Source organism: Lucilia cuprina, chromosome 5 (assembly GCF_022045245.1).
Source record: "Lucilia cuprina isolate Lc7/37 chromosome 5, ASM2204524v1, whole genome shotgun sequence".
Classification (NCBI taxonomy): domain Eukaryota; kingdom Metazoa; phylum Arthropoda; class Insecta; order Diptera; family Calliphoridae; genus Lucilia; species Lucilia cuprina.
In genome coordinates, this window is record NC_060953.1 from 45,090,521 (window position 1) to 45,109,522 (window position 19,002).

Genomic DNA, 19,002 nt, shown 5'->3' on the forward strand with positions numbered 1-19,002 from the left:
CTATAGACTAGACTATAGACTAGACTATAGACTAGACTATAGACTAGACTATAGACTAGACTATAGACTAGACTACAGACTAGACTATAGACTAGACAATAGACTAGAAGGGTGTATGTTTCTATAGCTATAAATTAGACTATAGTTTATACTAACATTTGCCTACGGTTTAACCCAACCACCCCCACATACCCTTTCTTAAAACAAGTTGTCAATCATGGGTGTGAAATCAATTACAATAACACTAGCAAAATTAATTAACAAATTTATAAATAATTATCACACAGTTAAACAAAAAACAATATAATTTACTAAAGTACAACATGTTTAGTTTCTTGCTAAAACGTGTGAATAATATATTTTACGCCCGATTTGAAAATATTGAATAATGAAATTTATTTTTGTTTTTGTATATGTATGAATGTATATTTTTTCTATAGATAGTAAATGAAGTGTTAAAATGATGTTAATTTGAAAATATTATTTATATTTCTACACACATATTTTAAATTATGAAGGTCATGTTTGAATTATTTAATATATTTCAAAAAAATGCGATTTTTATTAAGTTGAATAAACTTTTTATTTATTGTTGAAACAAAAATGAAATGCAAAAATGTCAGTTTTTTATGGCATTTTTTTAATGTTTTCTGAACTTAAAAAGAAATTTATGAATGCATCCAATATGTCAAGACAATATTTTTTATTATATTTAAATTCAGAGAAAAATTATTTTCGAAAAAAATTAACAATGTGAAAACAATTCCTTAAAAGTCAACAGACTTTTTAAACTTTCTAAATAAAAATTTTAAATTTTTAAGGAATTTAAAATAAAAAAAAAAACAAAATTCTTAAAAAAAATTTATGATTTAATAAGTATCTTTAACTCATTGTTTATTTTTATTTAGAAGAATCATCATTATTTTATTTACAAACATATTTTAAACGAAGTTGTTTCTTCTTATTTACTTTTTTGACCTTTGATCTCTTCTAGTTATTACGTTACTCATCATTGATTGACGTATTAAATTTTATATATTCAAATTTTGTTTATGTACAATAAATTAATAAATATTAATAGAATATTAACAAACAAATTCTTTAGATTTCTATAAGACATTGATTTGAACTTTGTAACTCTGTAGTTATTAAACTGCTTGTAGTTATTAAACTGCTTAATAATTAGTTTTTTATTAATATTTAATTCCTTTAAAGTTCTTCCTTTACTTATAATTGAAAAAAGGCCTGGCTTTCATTTAGTTGTTTTTTTTTTTCTTTTTCCTTCTATAAATATACTTTCTTAATAGTTAATTATACATTCTCATATTAAATTTTAAATTATAGTTATAATATAGCGTCATTTGCATTATAGTCACACATTAAATATTTATAATTTATAAATGAATGAATGACCGACCACTTACTTAGTTGCTATGTTTACACTTGTTTTGCTCGCAATTGTCGTTAAGTGGCATGACTTGGTATAATTTTGTAGTTTTTTTTTTTAATTTAAATATTATTTAACCCTTTAAAACATCATGTTATATATTAACATACAGTGCAAACAAGAGTTAAGAATATAGTCCAAACTATAGACTCAACATTGATTAAACATACAGACTGAGTTACAATTAGAACCAGTATTATAAACCGGACTATAATATCGAGAATCGAATATACTATAGTCGAGAAAAAACTGTAAGCTAGAATGTGTAGCCATATGTTAACTTGAATATAGAATAGACTATAGCCAAAGTAATAGACCAGATTATAGAAAAAAACTATAGTCCAGACAATAGACAAGTCAACTATACATACTATACACTGGCAAGTCTATAGTTCAGGTTATAAACTAATCTATAATATAGATAATATAATGAAATTTAGTCCATATTTTAGTCCAGTCTATAGACTAGATTTAAGGTCAAATTAGATTTATGAGCAGACTATAGACTAGACAAGACCATAAATCAGATTATAGACACAACCATAGTTCAGATCATAAAAAAGAAAATACTATAGACTTTTAGATGGTATTATGTAATATAGACTAGATTTTACTCAAAACATTAGTTTAAATTCATACTTTAGTCCAAATTATAGACAATACACGACCATAGACTTTAGTCCAAAATATAGAATAGACTATAGTACAGATTATAGAATAGATTTCTGTTCATACTATATACCATAGTTTAGATTATAGACAAGGATATTTTCCATATTATAGAAAGGTTTAGAATGGAGTCCAGACGATACTATAGACAAAACTTAGTCCAGACTACAGCCTAAGCTATAGAGTGGACTATAGTGCAGACTTTAGAGTAGGCAATAGCAAAGACTATAGACCAGACTATTGACTAGACAAAAGTTAAGATTATAGCCTAGAATATAGACTGGACAATAGTCCAGGATGTGGACCAAAATTGGCTATAGACTAGTCTATAGACTGCATTATATACTAGACTTTATACTAGACTATAGACTAGTCTATAGACTGCATTATATACTAGAGTATAGAGTAGACTATAGACTAACTCTAGACTAGACTATAGGCAAAAGTTAAACTAGGCTATATACCAGATTATATACTCTAGACTACACTATGGACTAGATTAGTCCAGATTATATACTGTGGTTCGAGCTTAAGACTAGACTATAGTTCAGACTAGACTGTACTCTAGGCTATAGACAACACTTTCGACTATACCATATACTAGAATGTAGCCCATACTATACTATAGTCCTGACTATAGACTAGACTATTGTCCGGACTATAATCCAGATTATATCCTAGAGTATGGTCCAGTTTAGAGAATACACTATAGTCAAGAATAAAAATAATTTAAACTGTAGACTAGATTATTGTCAAGATTATGAATTAGAATTTAATTCAGACTGAACTATAGTTTTGACTTTAAACTAGACTTTAGTGGAGAATGTAAAGTGTAGTTTTGTTTAGACAATAAAACACACTATAGTCAAGACTATAGTGTATTCTATATTCCTAACCATAGTCTAGCATATAGTCCTGACTATAGTCCAGAATATAATTCAGTTTATATTCTAGTCTAGGCTCCAGATTATAGAATATACTATAGCCAATAATAATTCAGACTAAAGACTAGACTGTAGTCCAAATTATTCACTAGATTTTAGTTTAGACTGAACTTTCTGACGGTAAACTAGACTATAGTCCAGAATGTATAGTGTAGTGTATTGCTCAGACACTTGTGTCCAGACTATAGTGTATTCCATAATCTAGACCACAATCTATCGTATAGTCCTGACTATAAACTAGACTATAGTTCAGACTATTGTCCAGACTATAGTCCAGAATATAATCCAGTTTATTTGCTAGACTAGGGTTCAGATTATAAAATTAACTATAGCCAAGAATAACTCAGAATATAGACTAGACTGTAGTCCAAATTATTAACTAGATTTTAATTCAGACTAAACTATATTTCAGACTATAAAGTAGTCTTTAGTTTAGACTGCAGACTAGACTATTGTATAAGTATAAAAAACACCTTAGAGTCTAGACTATGGTTACATTAGATTCAAAAAAAATACTAAATTAGTTTAGACTATAGAATAGACTATAGTCAAGATTATACATTAAGCTTTAGTTCTGATAATATACAAGTTTAGAATTGAGACTCGAGTTTAGTAAAGAATTTAAACTAGATTTATGCCCATATTGTGTAAAAAACCATAGTCTAGACAACAGATTAGACTACAGTCTAGAAAACAGATTAGACTACAGTCTAGACAGAAGATTAGACTACAGTCTAGACAACAGATTAGACTACAGTCTAGAAAACAGATGAGATTCTAGAACATATACTAGACTTTAGTCCAGGTTATGAGTAAAACTAAAGTCTATATAAAAACTGGTCTTTAGTTTAACATTAAAACGTTGTAAATTTTTTGATAATTTAATTCATCGATATTTTTTGTAAAAAAAAAATTATAAAAAATGTATCATTAACTTTAAATTAAAAAAAAAAAACTTTTTGACTCAAATTTTCTATTGAAAAATTATCATTGCATTAATTTTTATTATTATCGATAACTGAAATTTTCTTTAGAAATTTGTTCGATAACATGAATTTTCTTTAGAAATTTGTTTGATAACTTGAATTTTTTTTAGAAATTTGTTCGATTACTTGAATTTTTTTTTAGAAATTTTTTCAAAAACTTTAATTTTCTAGAAAAAAATTGCTATAACTAATTTGTTTACAACAATTTTTGTTAACTGAATTTTGCTTTAAAGAAAATGCATAGATAATATAACTTTTCTATAGAAATATATATCGATAACTTTAATTTTCTATAGAAAATTTATGTGTACTTAAAAATTTCTATAGAAAATATAAAGTTACTTAAATTTTGTAAAGAAATTTTTTCGATAACGTAAAACTATTATTAATTATTAATCTTTTTATAGCAGTCATGGGCAAACACATACCACCATGTGTATATTTGTGTGCGTTAAGCAGCAGAGAGATGACTGCACGTTATAACAAAATGGTGGTACACTGAGAAAAGTTTTGAAATTTGTTTTCTATTGCAAATACTTTTTACGACGAGAAAAACTCATGAACTTTTGGGCATTTTAAACAAAAATGGAATAAAGGGAAAGAGTTTTTCATTTAAGAAAAATAGTAGTATTTTTATAGTAATTGTAATTGTTATAAAATTATAAAATTTATAGTAATTGTAATTCTTAATTAATCACTTTTCATATTTAGACCATTTTAATCTATTTTAAAAAACTTACATTTTATTATTTTACACGGCTACGTATGCGTCGTTTATTTTTGCATTTAACATCTCTATTAGAGTAGAAATGACAAGTTGAAAATGTAAACAATAAACAGCTGATTGCAAATTCCATTTATAATGAATCAATTTTTTTTTTATTTAAATTGTTTTTTTCACTTTCAAAATAAATTGAATATATTTATTTCTTGCATAGAAATTTCCCCCCTAAAAAGGGTTAATAATAATTCATATATATATGAACGGACATGTAAAACACATTTTATTACTAGAACACAATTTTTTTTATGTCACAACGTAAGAGTGTGGCACATATTATAAATGTCATGACATTTTAAACTTAAATGACATTGAAATCGAAATAACTGTTAAGTATGTCAATAAAGAAGAAGAACACTTAACAGATTTATTGTTATAACAATTTTTCAATATTTTTATTATTGCACTATTATCCTTGATTTGATCCTTTTTTTATTTGATTCTTTTTTCTTCTTGATAACATTTTGCTTTTTCTTTCTACTAACTAACACTTTCAAATAATCACGATGACTGTTCCAAAATCTGTTCAAAACTCTATGTTTTATTTTTATATTTAATTAGCGTCATGGTGTTTCTTCTATTTAGTTTTTTTTTTGCTATTATTGTTGTTATTATTATATTGTTTTTGTTTGTTACTCTGTTTATAATATTTATGATGTTTTTATTTATTAATGTTTTTTTTTTGGGGAATTTTGGTTTTTTTTATGCAAATCAAGCCAGTAGTCACCAAAACCCGATCAATTGTTGTCTGACGTCAAAATTCCAATGGAATGTCAAATTTCTACTTTTTCTTTAAGACGGGTTTCTTTATATCATATCTATTGGTAGGAGTAGTAGTTGTTGTTGTTGCTCTTCTTCTTCTTTATGACTTAGCAAAACCCAAAGTCGCTCTCTTTCAAACTCTTTTGTTTTTTTGGTTTCTTCTTTCTATTATCTCAAGTCTGATAGCCGGCGTCAGTATTTGTCGCCTTTAGTTATTTGTTTGAGAGCTATCAAACTCAAATACAAATTGTTATTTAATACAAATAAAAAAACCAATTTTTTTATTTGTTTTATGCATTAATTAGTTGAGTTAATTAAAATAACAAACAAACAAAAATCAAACGGAGAAAAAAAATTTGTTGTTTAAAGAAATCTATAAATTCAGCTTTAATATGAAATATATAGAGGAATTTTGGGTTTTTACATAAAAATTTTTTTGGCTTTTTTTTTTTGATTTTGTATTCAAACTCTTTAAAGTTATTTAATCGTTTAAATAGTTGTTAATACAAAATATTTAGTTAGTCTAAACAGTAAATTTTTGTAATTAAACTAGTTTGTTAGCAAATTTTTTAAAGTTTTTTTTTCATTCTTTTAAACTAGAATTTGTATAAATTTTGTCAACATGTTAAAATTTTAGGAAAAACCCTTAATATTTAATATTCATGTTTAGATTTAGAAAAAAAAGGAACAAATTCCAAAAAATTTTAAAAAAATCCAAATTTATTTGTAAATTGAGCATTAATTTGTTCATAAGAAATCAAATAACATTAAGATTTATCTTTCTACTACAATTTTTTAAATAAAATTTATCGATAACTTTAATTTAATAATGAAACCAATTAGCCACTAAGAGCGAGTTTTTCTGATAAAGATAATCTTCATTCTTTGGTTAAACCTGGTTTAATATATGTTTCGTGTTTTTCAGTTATCAGTAAAGTTACATATTATCTTAGTTTTTAAACTCAAGTTATATGTGACACAATTAGCAAAAACAATAAAACAATGATTTCGGAAGAAGAACAAAACTTTATATTTTAAGTAAATTGCAAATTTTCTGATTTGTTTTGTTTTATTTATTATTGTTTTAAATGTTTATTTAACATTTTTCCAAAAATTTTCATTTTTCAAAAGTATTGTTTGCAAAAAACAGCTGTTCATTGTTTATGCTTTTGATTGAAAAGTTAGCACTAACACTTACAAAGTTAACTAAGCTTAAATCTAAAACTGAAAAACACAATCATTGGTTAAAGTCCGCATAAATTTGTTCCGAGTTTAATTTAACAGCAAGTTAAGTCTAGTTTAACTAAGGAGTAAGAAACCCGCCCTAAATTGTTTATAAAATAACTTAACGATAACTTACAAGTTTTTTTTTTAAGTACAAGGATAACTTGAATTTGTTAGAAAAATGTCGAAACTTGTAATTTTATAAAATATTTTTAAATAACTAATATTGTTATAAGTAAATATTAATCGATAACTTTCAGTTTTATTGAAGAAAAGTTATTAGTAACAAAAAATTTGAAAGAAAATTTATCAGTAATTTTTTTGTTGTACTATAGCTATAAGTTTTGTTTAACTAAAAACATCGATAACATAAATTTTGTATAAAAAAATTTTTCGAAAACTAAAACATTTATAGATTTGGATAATAAAAATGTTTAAAACAATATGATCGCTTTAATTTAATATAGAAAAGTTAACAGAAATACAATTTTTAATTAAAAATTTAGCAATAACTTAAAATTTCTATAGAAAGGTTATTGAAAATTTAAATTTTAATAAAAAATTATCGTTAACTTTAGTTTTTCATAAAAAAGTTTTTGTCAACTTAAGATTTTTATAGAAAAGTTATCGTTAAAAATAATTGTCTTAATAAAAGTTACCGATAACTTTTATTTAATATAAAACTGTTATCAGTAACTAAACTTTTTATATTATTCTACGATAACTTAAAATTTCAAAGAAAACTATCGATAACCGAAATTTATTACTGAAAATTTATCAAAAACTTGAACTTGTCATAAAAGTTTATTGAAAGCTTTTTTTATAAAAAAATTGTATATAAAACTCAAATTTCTTTAAAAAATTATGATTTTTTTACAAAATTTATCGATAAATTAAATAAATTTATCGATATAACTAAAAATTTATCGAAAACTTTAAATTTATCGAAAAACTGAAATTTTTTACATAAAACTAAAATTTCCTTAACAAATGTTGATTTTTATAAAAAATTTATCGAAAACTTTAAATTTATCAACAACTTTGAAAGTTTATACAAAAATTAAAAAAAAATCGATAGCTTAAGATTATAATGAAAAAATTTATCGATAACCTTAAATTTCAATAAAAATCTATTAATGAATTTTGTATAAATTGTTATGCAATAAAAATTTCGTTAAAAAAAATTAGAGAAATGTAAATTTTCGTCGAAAAATTATCAATAACGAAAAAAATTTATCAAAATTTTTCGATAACTAAATTTTTTTCTAGCAAATTTTTCGAAAACCTTAATTTTTGATAGAAAATGTATTGATACAAAATTATTTACAAATAAAAAGTTTTTTTAGATAATTTATTAATAAATTTGAAAGATGCTTTGGAAATTTTTCGATAACTTGGTTTTTCTTTAAACAAAATATATCTTTAATTTGAAGTTTATTTAAAAAAATTATCGACAAAGTTTAATTTTAGTAAAAACTAAACCAAAAGTTATATTTTCAATATAAAATTTATCGATAATTGATATTGTACAAAAATCAACATAACCAATTAAGAACTTTGATTCTTGAAGATCGATGACTAAAATTTTATTACAAAAAGTTATCGATAACTTTAATTTTCTTCAGAAAAGTGGTAGTTAACAAAGATATGTTGATAAATTTACGCCTAATCTTATGTTTTATGTTGAAATCAGTTTTTACTTTCATTTCCTTAAGAAAATCTATCGATTAGTTAAATCTTTGTTAAAAAACTTATCGATCAATAATTTTTTATTAAAAAAAGTCATCGATAATTTAGATTTTTGATCCAAATTTACCGTTTAATGATTTTCTGTTAAAATTTAAATTCACTCTAATTTTCTTTAGAAAAGTTATCGATTATTTTAATATAAATATGAAAACTTATCGATAACTGTGTTTTTAAAAGAAAAATAATCGATTACTTGGATTTGGTTTGCCCAATTTAGCGATAATTGTTTTTTATATAAATTCGAGTTAAACTTAAATTTTCTAACAAGAATTAAAAATTTTCTTTAGAAAAGTTATCGATAATATGAATTTTATTAATAAAATTTATCAAAAGTATTATTTTCTATAGAAAAATAATCGATAATAAAGGTTTTTATTACAACATATACCGATATGTGATTTTGTACAGAAATTAGGATAAACGTCTTAATTTTCTCAAGAAAAATATGATTTTATTTAGAAAAACTATCGGTTACTTTATATTTTTATGGAAAAATTATCGATAAATCACATTCATTAAAAAATCCTATAAAACAGTTGGGATTTTTATGGAAAACTTAAAGTTTTTTTTTAAACTTGAAAACTTGTCTTTAAAACTTTTATTGTAATGATTTTGTAATGATTGTCTTAAAAAAAATTATCGATAACTTTGATTTTTATAAAGAATTTTATTAAAAACTTAAGATTTTCTTTAAAATTTTTGTTGCTTTCATAATCTTTTACACATTTTATCTCGAATTTTAATCAACAATAAAAAAGTTAATAATAATTAAATTTTATTATATACTAAAGTTATCGATAACTATCTATAAATGTTAGTTAGTTGGTGATGACTTGGATTTTCTTAAATAAAGTTACCTCAAGAATTTTCTTTACAAAATGTATCGTTATCTCAGAATTTCTTAAAAAAAGTAATCAACTTAAAGTTAGGCTTTACAACATTCTTTAAAAAGTTTATCGATAACTATATTAATTTTTAAATATAAATGTTTTTAACTTCTCTAGTAATATATTATCACTATAACTTAAAATCTACGTCATTATCAAACTATTTTTACATACACTAAATAACACACTTTTTACCATTCCCTTTTTTAAACAAATTATATACGCTTGATCTTTATATAGATCAAACCGATTATATTTCCGTCGATTATTGTGCTAATTTTATATAGCCTCTTAAATATTTATATTATAGTTTTCTTTTGTCTGTTTTTTTGTTTCTTAATATTTTAAGACGTGCTAATAAAAATAATAAATGTGTGGAGCAGAGTTAGCTATTTTTAAAATTATTAGTTAATCTTTTTCCAGTATTTCTTTTTTTTCTTATTTTGGACTTAGCTACAATTTGTTTCATTTGTTTGCAATTTAGTTTTGAAAGGAAAATATTTAAATTTTTTCGCTTCGCAAATCGTTTGTCATTTTTTTAGCATAATTTTTCAAATAACTACCAGTTTTTAAGGCAATAAATTCTTAAGCTGTTTTTTGGTATTTTAAAAGTTTTTTTTCTTGTTTCTAATTTAGTTTAATTTTTCTAAAATATATGAGAATTTTAATTAGGGAATTTGGAAATATAAAAAATTAAAATACTTTCAAGTTTTTTTTAAAAATTAGTCATATACAAAGTTTATTTATGCTTAGCTATGTTATGAGATCAAAAGTAATCGATAACTTCCATTTTCTTAAAAAACGGTCAAGACTTTTCAGAAAATTATCTTTAACTGAAACTAAATTTTCCAAAAGAAGAGTGAACTATGAACTGAACTAGAACTAAACTAGAACTGAACTAGAACTGAACTAGAACTGAACTAGAACTGAACTAGAACTGAACTAGAACTGAACTAGAACTGAACTAGAACTGAACTAGAACTGAACTAAAACTGAACTAAAACTGAATTAGAACTGAACTAGAACTGAACTGAACTAGAACTGAACTAGAACTGATCTAGAACTGAACTAGAACTGAACTAGAACTGAACTGAACTAGAACTGAACTAGAACTAGAACTTAACTAGAACTGAACTAGAACTGAACTAGAACTGAACTAGAACTGAACTAGAACTGAACTAGAACTGAACTAGAACTGAACTAGAACTGAACTAGAAATGAACTAGAACTGAACTAGAACTGAACTAGAACTGAACTAGAACTCGACTAGAACTGAACTAGAACTGAACTAGAACTAGAATTGAACAAGAACTGCAATGAACTAATTCTGAAGTAGAATTTAAATTGGAGACAACTTTTCTAACAAATTTTTCTTCTGATAGAAACCTTACTTAATTTCTTTAAATTTTCTATATAAAAATAATCTATAATTTAAAACGATTGCATTTATTAAAAGGCCTCGATTGCTGCTTCTATTTTATTTCATTTTAAATTGTATTTTTCTTCTCGTAATTGGCATCACTTTTTCAATGTCAATGCAATTTTCTCACTGCAAGAAAACACAGATGACAATGAAAAGCAACAAAAACAATAAAAAAACTCGATAATGAGAAAAGGAAAATGCAGGTCAAGGTTGATAAATCTTTACAAGAACAATATCAATTGCCTTGCCTTATTGTTGTTGTAAGGAAAGTGAAAAGGAAAATCTGAATCACTAAAGTAAATAATTTGTAAAAGCATTATGTCTAATGTTATTAAAAAAAATTTTAAATCGAACATTATCAAAAATTGTGTTAATTTTTAAAAACTTTAACTTCTTATATAAAACTTTTTTTTGTTTTTTCTTAATGTCCAAAATATATAAAACGGCAAAATAAATATAAAAAAATTTTAACACTCACCATGATGATCAGATGAAATTTATTAGTTTTCTTTTGTATTATAGAAAAATAAATTAAGAGAAACTACACACTGGGCTGTAGTTTATAAGAAGAATAAAATCTTAAAATTTATTACCGCACTCGTAACACAAACACACTCTCAACACGTTCAACTTCTCTATAGAATTAAGCGAACGCGGAAAATTCCTTGTAAGTTTACCGTTAGAATTTTGTTTTATCAAACGATGATTTTCAATTGAGTTGCTAATAGCGACTGAATATCTACAAATCTTTAGATTTTTCACATACCTTTAATTTTGAGTGATTTTCTTTGCTCGAACTCATTTTCCTTTTTTTGTTGCGGGCAAATTAATATAAAAGACTTTTCTTTTAATATTTTCCTCTTTTTTTTGTTGTTGCTTATATGGGAAAATTGAAAATTGGCTGTTAATTTTGTTGTTTTTGTTTTGCGCAATTGTTTATGTTTTTCTTTTTAAATCACTTTCACTCATTTTTTGACATGTGACTCAATGCTCGTTTTGTTTTTGTTTTTTTCACTCATGTGAAAAAAACGATGTGTGAGAGAATAGATAACAAACGGGATGCCAGATTGTGAGATTTGTATAAGAAAAGGGATTTTATCAAATTGTTTTTTTTTTAATTTAATATAAAATAATTTTAAACTAATCTAGAGCTGAACTAAATTCCAAACTGGGACTGAACTAGAAGTGAAATAGAACTGAACTAGAATTGAACAATTGAATTGAACTAGAACTATACTAGAAGTAAACTAGATCTGAACTAGAACTGAACAAGAACTTTACTAGAACTGAACTAGATCTGAGCTAGAACTGAACATGAACATTACTAGGACTGAACTAGAACTGTACTGAACTTGAACTGAACTAGTACTGAACTAGAACTGAACTAGAACTGAACTAGAACTGAACTAGAACTGAACTAGAACTGAACTAGAACTGAACTAGAACTGAACTGAACTAGAACTGATCTAAAACTGAACTAGATCTGAAATAGAACTAAATTAGGACTAAAAAAATTGAACTAAAACTGAACCAGAAATAGAACTGAAGTAGAACAGAACCAGAATTAAACTAGAACTGAACTAGAAAAGAACAGAACTAGAACTGAATTAAAACTAAACTAGTAATGAACTAGAACTGAACTAGAACTGAACTAGAACTGAACTAGAACTGAATTAGAACTGAACTAGCACTGAACTAGCACTGAACTAGAACTGAACTAGAACTGAACTAGAACTGAACTAGAACTGAACTAGAACTGAACTAGAACTGAACTAGAACTGAACTAGAACTGAACTAGAACTGAACTAGAACTGAACTTGAACTGAATTAGAACTGAAGTAGAACTGAACTAGAACTGAAGTAGAACAGAACTAGAACGAAGGTAGAACTGAACTATTACTGAACTAGAACTAAACTAGAACTGAACTAGAACTGAACTAGAACTGAACTAGAACTGAACTAGAACTGAACTAGAACTGAACTAGAACTGAACTAGAACTGAACTAGAACTGAACTAGAACTGAACTAGAACTGAACTAGAACTAGAACTAAACTAGAACTCAACTAGATCTGAACTAGAACTAAACTAGAACTGAACAAGATCTGAACTGAACAAGAACTGAACTAGAACTGAAATAGAACTGAACTAGAACTGAACTAGAACTGAACTAGAACTGAACTAGAACTGAACTAGAACTGAACTAGAACTGAACTAGAACTAAACTAGAACTGAACTAAAACTGAACTAGAAGGGAACTAGAACGGAACTAGAACTGAACTAGAACTGAACTAGAACTGAACTAGAACTAGAACTGAACTAGAACTGAACTAGAACTGAACTAGAACTGAACTAGAACTGAACTAGAACTGAACTGAACTAGAACTGAACTAGAACTGAACTAGAACTGAACTAGAACTAGAACTGAACTAGAACTGAACTAGAACTGAACTAGAACTGAACTAGAACTGAACTAGAACTGAACTAGAACTGAACTAGAACTGAACTAGAACTGAACTAGAACTGAACTAGAACTGAACTAGAACTGAACTAGAACTGAACTAGAACTGAACTAGAACTGAAATAGAACTGAACTAGAACTGAACTAGAACTGAACTAGAACTGAACTAGAACTGAACTAGAACTGAACTAGAAACGAACTAGAACTGAACTAGAATTACACTAGAACTGAACTAGAATTGAACTAGAACTGAACTAGAACCGAACTAGAACTAAACTAGAACTGATCTAAAACATACCTAAAACTATACTAGAACTAAACTAGAAATAATCTATGTAGAACTGAACTAGAAGTGAACTAAAACTGAACCAGAACTGGACTAGAACTGAACTAGAATTGAACTAAAACGAAACTAGAACTGAAATAGAACTAAACTAGAACTGAACTAGAACTGAACTAAAACTGAACTAGAACTAAACTAGAACTGAACTAGAACTGAACTAGAACTGAACTAGAACTGAACTAGAACTGAACTAGAACTGAACTAGAACTGAACTAGAACTGAACTAGAACTGAACTAGAACTGAACTAGAACTGAACTAGAACTGAACTAGAACTGAACTAGAACTGAACTAAAACTGAACTAGAACTAAACTAGAACTGAACTAGAACTGAACTAGAACAAAACTAGAACTGAACTAGAACTAACTGGAACAGAACTGAACTGGAACAGAACTGAACTAGAACTGTATTACACTAGAACTAAGCTAGAATTAAACAATCAATTAACTAGGACTGAACTAGAACAGAAATGGAACTGAACTGCAACTGAACTAGAAGAGAACTAGAACTGAACTAGAACTAAACTAGAACTAAACTAGAACTAAACTGGAACTTAACTAGAAGTGAACTAAAACTAAAACTGAACTTAGACTGAACTAAAACTAAACTAGGACTGAAATAAAACTGAACTAAGACTGATCTAAAACTAGAAAAGAAATATAACTTAACTTGAACTGACCTAGAACTGATCTAAACCAAAACTAAACGAGAACTGAACTAGAAGTAAACTAGGACTGAACCAACCTGAAACTAACCTAAAACCCAGAACTCACTTCTATTAAAGCAAATTTTCTATAAAATGATTTTCTTTAAATGAAGCAAATTTTTCTTAAGAAATTTTTCTTCAATTGAAAAGAAAATTCTATATTTCATTTTCAAAAAGATGGTAGCACATTTATAAAAAAAAGAAAAATGAGTAAATGTTTTCACTCTTTTTCTCAGTGGTGATGAGACAAAATTTTTATTTTACACTCAAATATATGAAATTTTACTACATTTTCAAAAGAACTTTTTAAAAATTAATAATTTTAATGTTTTTGAAAAAAACCTTTAAATATTTTGTTAATTTTTTGTAAACATTCTATGAAGTTTTCCTTAAGTTATATTAAATATATGCACAAAACTTTTTAATTTACTTGTTTAATTGAGTTTATTTTATTTGACTTATTGCTAAGAGTATTTTTTTTAAATTTTTCATTAATATACAAAAATATTCTAAATAATAAATATAAAAATTTTATTAACAAAAAAAATGAAATTGTTGTTTTAGCATTTAAAACAATAACAACCAGACAATTGTTTATATTTAATTTTCAATTAACAATATAAATTTATACGTATTGAAATTATTTAAAAAAAGAAAACTAGAAGGGAAAATGTATCTTTTTTTAAATTTCAATTAGTTTAGAAAAAAAGATGTTATAGCCATGATGAGATAGAATTAAAAAGACCCCCCTAGAAATTGGGAAGTGCAAATACTGCTTAAGAGAAACAATTTGAAATAAAGTTAAGCGGCCTTTAAATAATCTAATTACTTAATTGTTTTATAAATACTTTTAAATTGATTTCTAAATACTTTGCAAAACAAAGAAATTTTTATAAATTTCTATATTTTATTCCAAGTTCCAAAACCTTTACCTAACACCTAAAAGAGTGAGATTTTTGGAAAAAAAAACACAACAAATATATATTTCTTTAAAAAAAATAAACACGAATAAATTGCGTATATACGCACAGCAGGTTAAAAAGAAATTTTAAATAAATTTAACAAAATTAATGAACTAAGAAAATTATTATAAAAAAGAAGTACTATCATGAGCAAAAACTCGCTAATTTTATTGCTTGTATTAAAAGTTTAGACAAAAATAAAGATATTAATTACACAATAAAATATTAAACAACAATGAATGAACATTGAACATCAACAATTAAAGAAATAAATTGTATTAATAAAATTAATAAATGAAGCGTTAAAATATTAGATTTAAATGCCATTCTATTAAAAAAACAAATGTTAATGGAATTTCTTAAAGATTTTATAAGAAAATCTTAACTGAAATAATATAAAAATGCCTGCATTTGTTTGGAATCATTAACGGATACGATTAATAAAGGCACTGGATTTAATTGTTGTCGGTGGGTAAGAAATATTTCATTATGTGAGGGAAACTTCTGTTCAGTTTGCAATATAATCACACGAAAATTGGGTAAATGAGGAGAGCTTTTACGAAAACCTTCATTGTGTAAATAAACATCGAAATTGATGGGATATTTTACCCTCAACTCTTCACATTCTAGTTCGGTTGCTGTAACATCTTCATCTTCTTTATCTTCCTCTTCAAATTCCTTTTTCTCACTCATTTTCAAAGGCACCAAATCGAATTTTTCAAAGATTTCCTTAAACTGCTTATACTCATCTTCCTCTTTTAAGAAATCCACCAAACTGCGCTGAAACACTTTAAGTGCATAATTACAATGTCTCTTTGCTGTTAACCATTCGTTTTGACATTCTTCCGCTTGAGCTTTTCTTTTTAAATTTGGTTTCATTTTTAAACCAAAATTCATATTTGTAGATGTATTTGCTAACTTATCATTTTCTTCTTTTTCTAAAACCTCTTCAGTTTGATTTTTAATTTTATTTTTTACTGACTCAAATCTCTGCTTAACTTTGGCATAATATGGTGTTTTCTTTATATAATCTGCTACCGTATCATTCTGCAGTTCTGCCTCTAAAACGGCCCAAACACAATCGGCTTCATTGTTAATTTGTTGCGTTTGAAAGAGTTTGTTTTGATGTTTTACTAAAATGTAACCAATTCTGGTTAGATTAGAATACACTAGATATTCGTGATATTTAGGGGAGTGCTGTTCGCCCATTAGCAGTAAGTAGGCTTGTTCTATGGACATTATTCTAGAGTTGTATTCTAGTTGTAGGCGATTCTAGGAAGAAAGTTAAATGGAAAGTTCTTAATATTAAGCTACATTAGTTCTAGACAGTGTTTTTTAAAGAAAATTGACTTTATTTGCAAATATATTTTTTTATAGTTCAGTTCTAGTTCAGTTTTAGTTAGTTCTAGTTCAGTTCTAGTTAGTTCTAGTTCAGTTCTAGTTAGTTCTAGTTCAGTTCTAGTTCAGTTCTAGTCAGTTCTAGTTCAGTTTTTGTTCAGTTCTAGTTCAATTCTAGTTTAGTTCTAGTTCAGTTCTATTTCAGTTCTAGTTCAGTTCTAGTTCAGTTTTAGTTCAGTTCTAGTTCAGTTCTAGTTCAGTTCTAGTTCAGTTTTAGTTCAGTTCTAGTTCAGTTTTAGTTCAGTTTTAGTTCAGTTCTAGTTCAGTTCTAGTTCAGTTCTTGTTCAGTTCTAGTTCAGTTCTAGTTCAGTTCTAGTTCAGTTCTAGTTCAGTTCTAGTTCTAGTTCAGTTCAAGTTCAGTTCTAGTTCAGTTCTAGTTCAGTTCTAGTTCAGTTCTAGTTCAGTTCTAGTTCAATTCTAGTTCAGTTCTAGTTCAGTTCTAGTTCTAGTTCAGTTCTAGTTCTAGTTCAGTTCTAGTTCAGCTCTAGTTCAGTTCTAGTTCAGTTCTAGTTCAATTCTAGTTCAGTTCTAGTTCAGTTCTAGTTCAGTTCTAGTTCAGTTCTACTTCAGTTCTAGTTCAGTTCTAGTTCAGTTCTAGTTCAGTTCTAGTTCAGTTCTAGTTCAGTTCTAGTTCAGTTCTAGTTCAGTTCTAGTTCAGTTCTAGTTCAGTTCTAGTTCAGTTCTAGTTCAGTTCTTTCTAGTTCAGTTCTAGTTCAGTTCTAGTTCTAGTTCAGTTCTAGTTCTAGTTCTGCTCTAGTTCAGTTCTAGTTCAGTTCTAGTTCAGTTCTAGTTCAGTTCTAGTTCAGTTCTAGTTCAGTTCTAGTTCAGTTCTAGTTCAGTTCTAGCTCAGTTCTAGTTCAGTTCTAGTTCAGTTCTAGTTCAGTTCTAGTTCAGTTCTAGTTCAGTTCTAGTTCAGTTCTAGTTCAGTTCTAGTTCAGTTCTAGTTCAGTTCTAGTTCAGTTCTAGTTCAGTTCTAGTTCAGTTCTAGTTCAGTTCTAGTTCAGTTCTAGTTCAGTTCTAGTTCAGTTCTAGTTCAGTTCAAGTTCAGTTCTATTTCAGTTCTAGTTCAGTTCTAGTTCAGTTCTAGTTCAGTTCTAGTTCAGTTCTAGTTCAATTCTAGTTCAGTTCTAGTTCAGTTCTAGTTCAGTTTTAGTTCTAGTCTATAAATGTATACCTACATAAGTGTCTTTTGTTGTTGGTATGACTCAAGTGAGTCATTCATAAATGAATTTCACAATGATTTCATCAAGTTACTAATTATTTTCTAAAACTTACTACTTCCAATAAAAACATCGCCTCATAATAATCCAAATACAGCTCACCGTCTATACTAAAACCAAAATTACCAAATTTGCCATCTTTACGTTCAACTCGCACCAACTGTTTTACAGAATCCCAAACACCTACAGCACGGCCGGTCAAACGTTCTATGCGAGGTCTTGATAATTGCATTTGCAAATTATCTTAAAGAAAATCTTTAAATAATTGCTATAAATACAAAAACACAATCTTTATATTTACCATACAACTTCTCCAATTCATTTTGTTCCTCTTGAGTATTCTCAACTTTCGTTCTTTTTAAACCTGCTGTGCTGGTGGAAATTTCCTGATTTCTTAAAGTTGTTAGCTCAGTTGGACTTTTGTATATAGAAAACATTGTGTATTAATAATAATAGATTTAACTGTAATACAAGTTTTACCTTAAATATTTAGTTTTTGGTTTAATTTTTACAATTTCTTGTGTTATTTTTAAAATTTCTTTAGAATCCTCTTCCATTTTTGTGCTTTTGTTGTGTTTGTTTTGTTTACTTTTAACAGCTGTTAAAGGTGTTTTTGTTATGTGGTGTGGTGGATTTGTTTAAACAGCTGACAGCTTTTTACAGTGTTGTGTCTTAGATTATTTATAAAGAATTCGGTTATTTAAAGAAAAATAATCATTTACGATATAAATGTTTATAGTTAAACTTACGAATTTCGCATATTTCGTAAGTAAGCAAATTTTACTATATAAATATCCTTACTATTAGTTCTTAGCTCTAACACACTTTGATATTAGTTCTAGTTCAGTTGTGATCAGTTTTAATTGCGATCTAGTTCAGTTCTAGATCAGTTCTATTTCAGCTATAGTTCAGTTCTAGTTTACTCCTAGTTCTGTACTGGTTTAGTTCTAGTTCAGTTTTAGTTTAGTTCTGGTTTAGTTCTAGTTTAGTTTTAGTTCAGTTCTGGTTTAGTTCAGTTTTACTTCAGTTCTAGTTCTGTTCTG

General features: G+C 26.4%; 1 protein-coding gene across 1 annotated transcript; it reads right to left on the minus strand.

Annotated features, from left to right (window-relative positions):
- Nucleotides 1-15,480: 15,480 nt before the first annotated feature.
- Nucleotides 15,481-18,532, minus strand: LOC111686215. Its single transcript, XM_023448554.2, has 4 exons — nt 18,440-18,532; nt 18,261-18,376; nt 18,015-18,202; nt 15,481-16,613 (listed from the first exon to the last, which is right to left on the minus strand). Exons 1-4 carry the CDS (start codon nt 18,514-18,516, stop codon nt 15,723-15,725), a joined length of 1,272 nt encoding a protein of 423 aa, XP_023304322.2. The 5' UTR covers nt 18,517-18,532; the 3' UTR covers nt 15,481-15,722.
- Nucleotides 18,533-19,002: the final 470 nt, after the last annotated feature.

Coding starts and splice junctions, on each gene's coding strand:
- LOC111686215 (XM_023448554.2), bottom strand. CDS start 18,516: ATGGAAGAGGATTCTAAAGAAATTTTAAAAATAACACAAGAAATTGTA. Junction 18,377..18,439: donor CCAAAAACTAAATATTTAAG/GTAAAACTTGTA, acceptor TATATACAAAAG/TCCAACTGAGCTAACAACTT. Junction 16,614..18,014: donor CGATGTTTTTATTGGAAGTA/GTAAGTTTTAGA, acceptor CTTTCTTCCTAG/AATCGCCTACAACTAGAATA.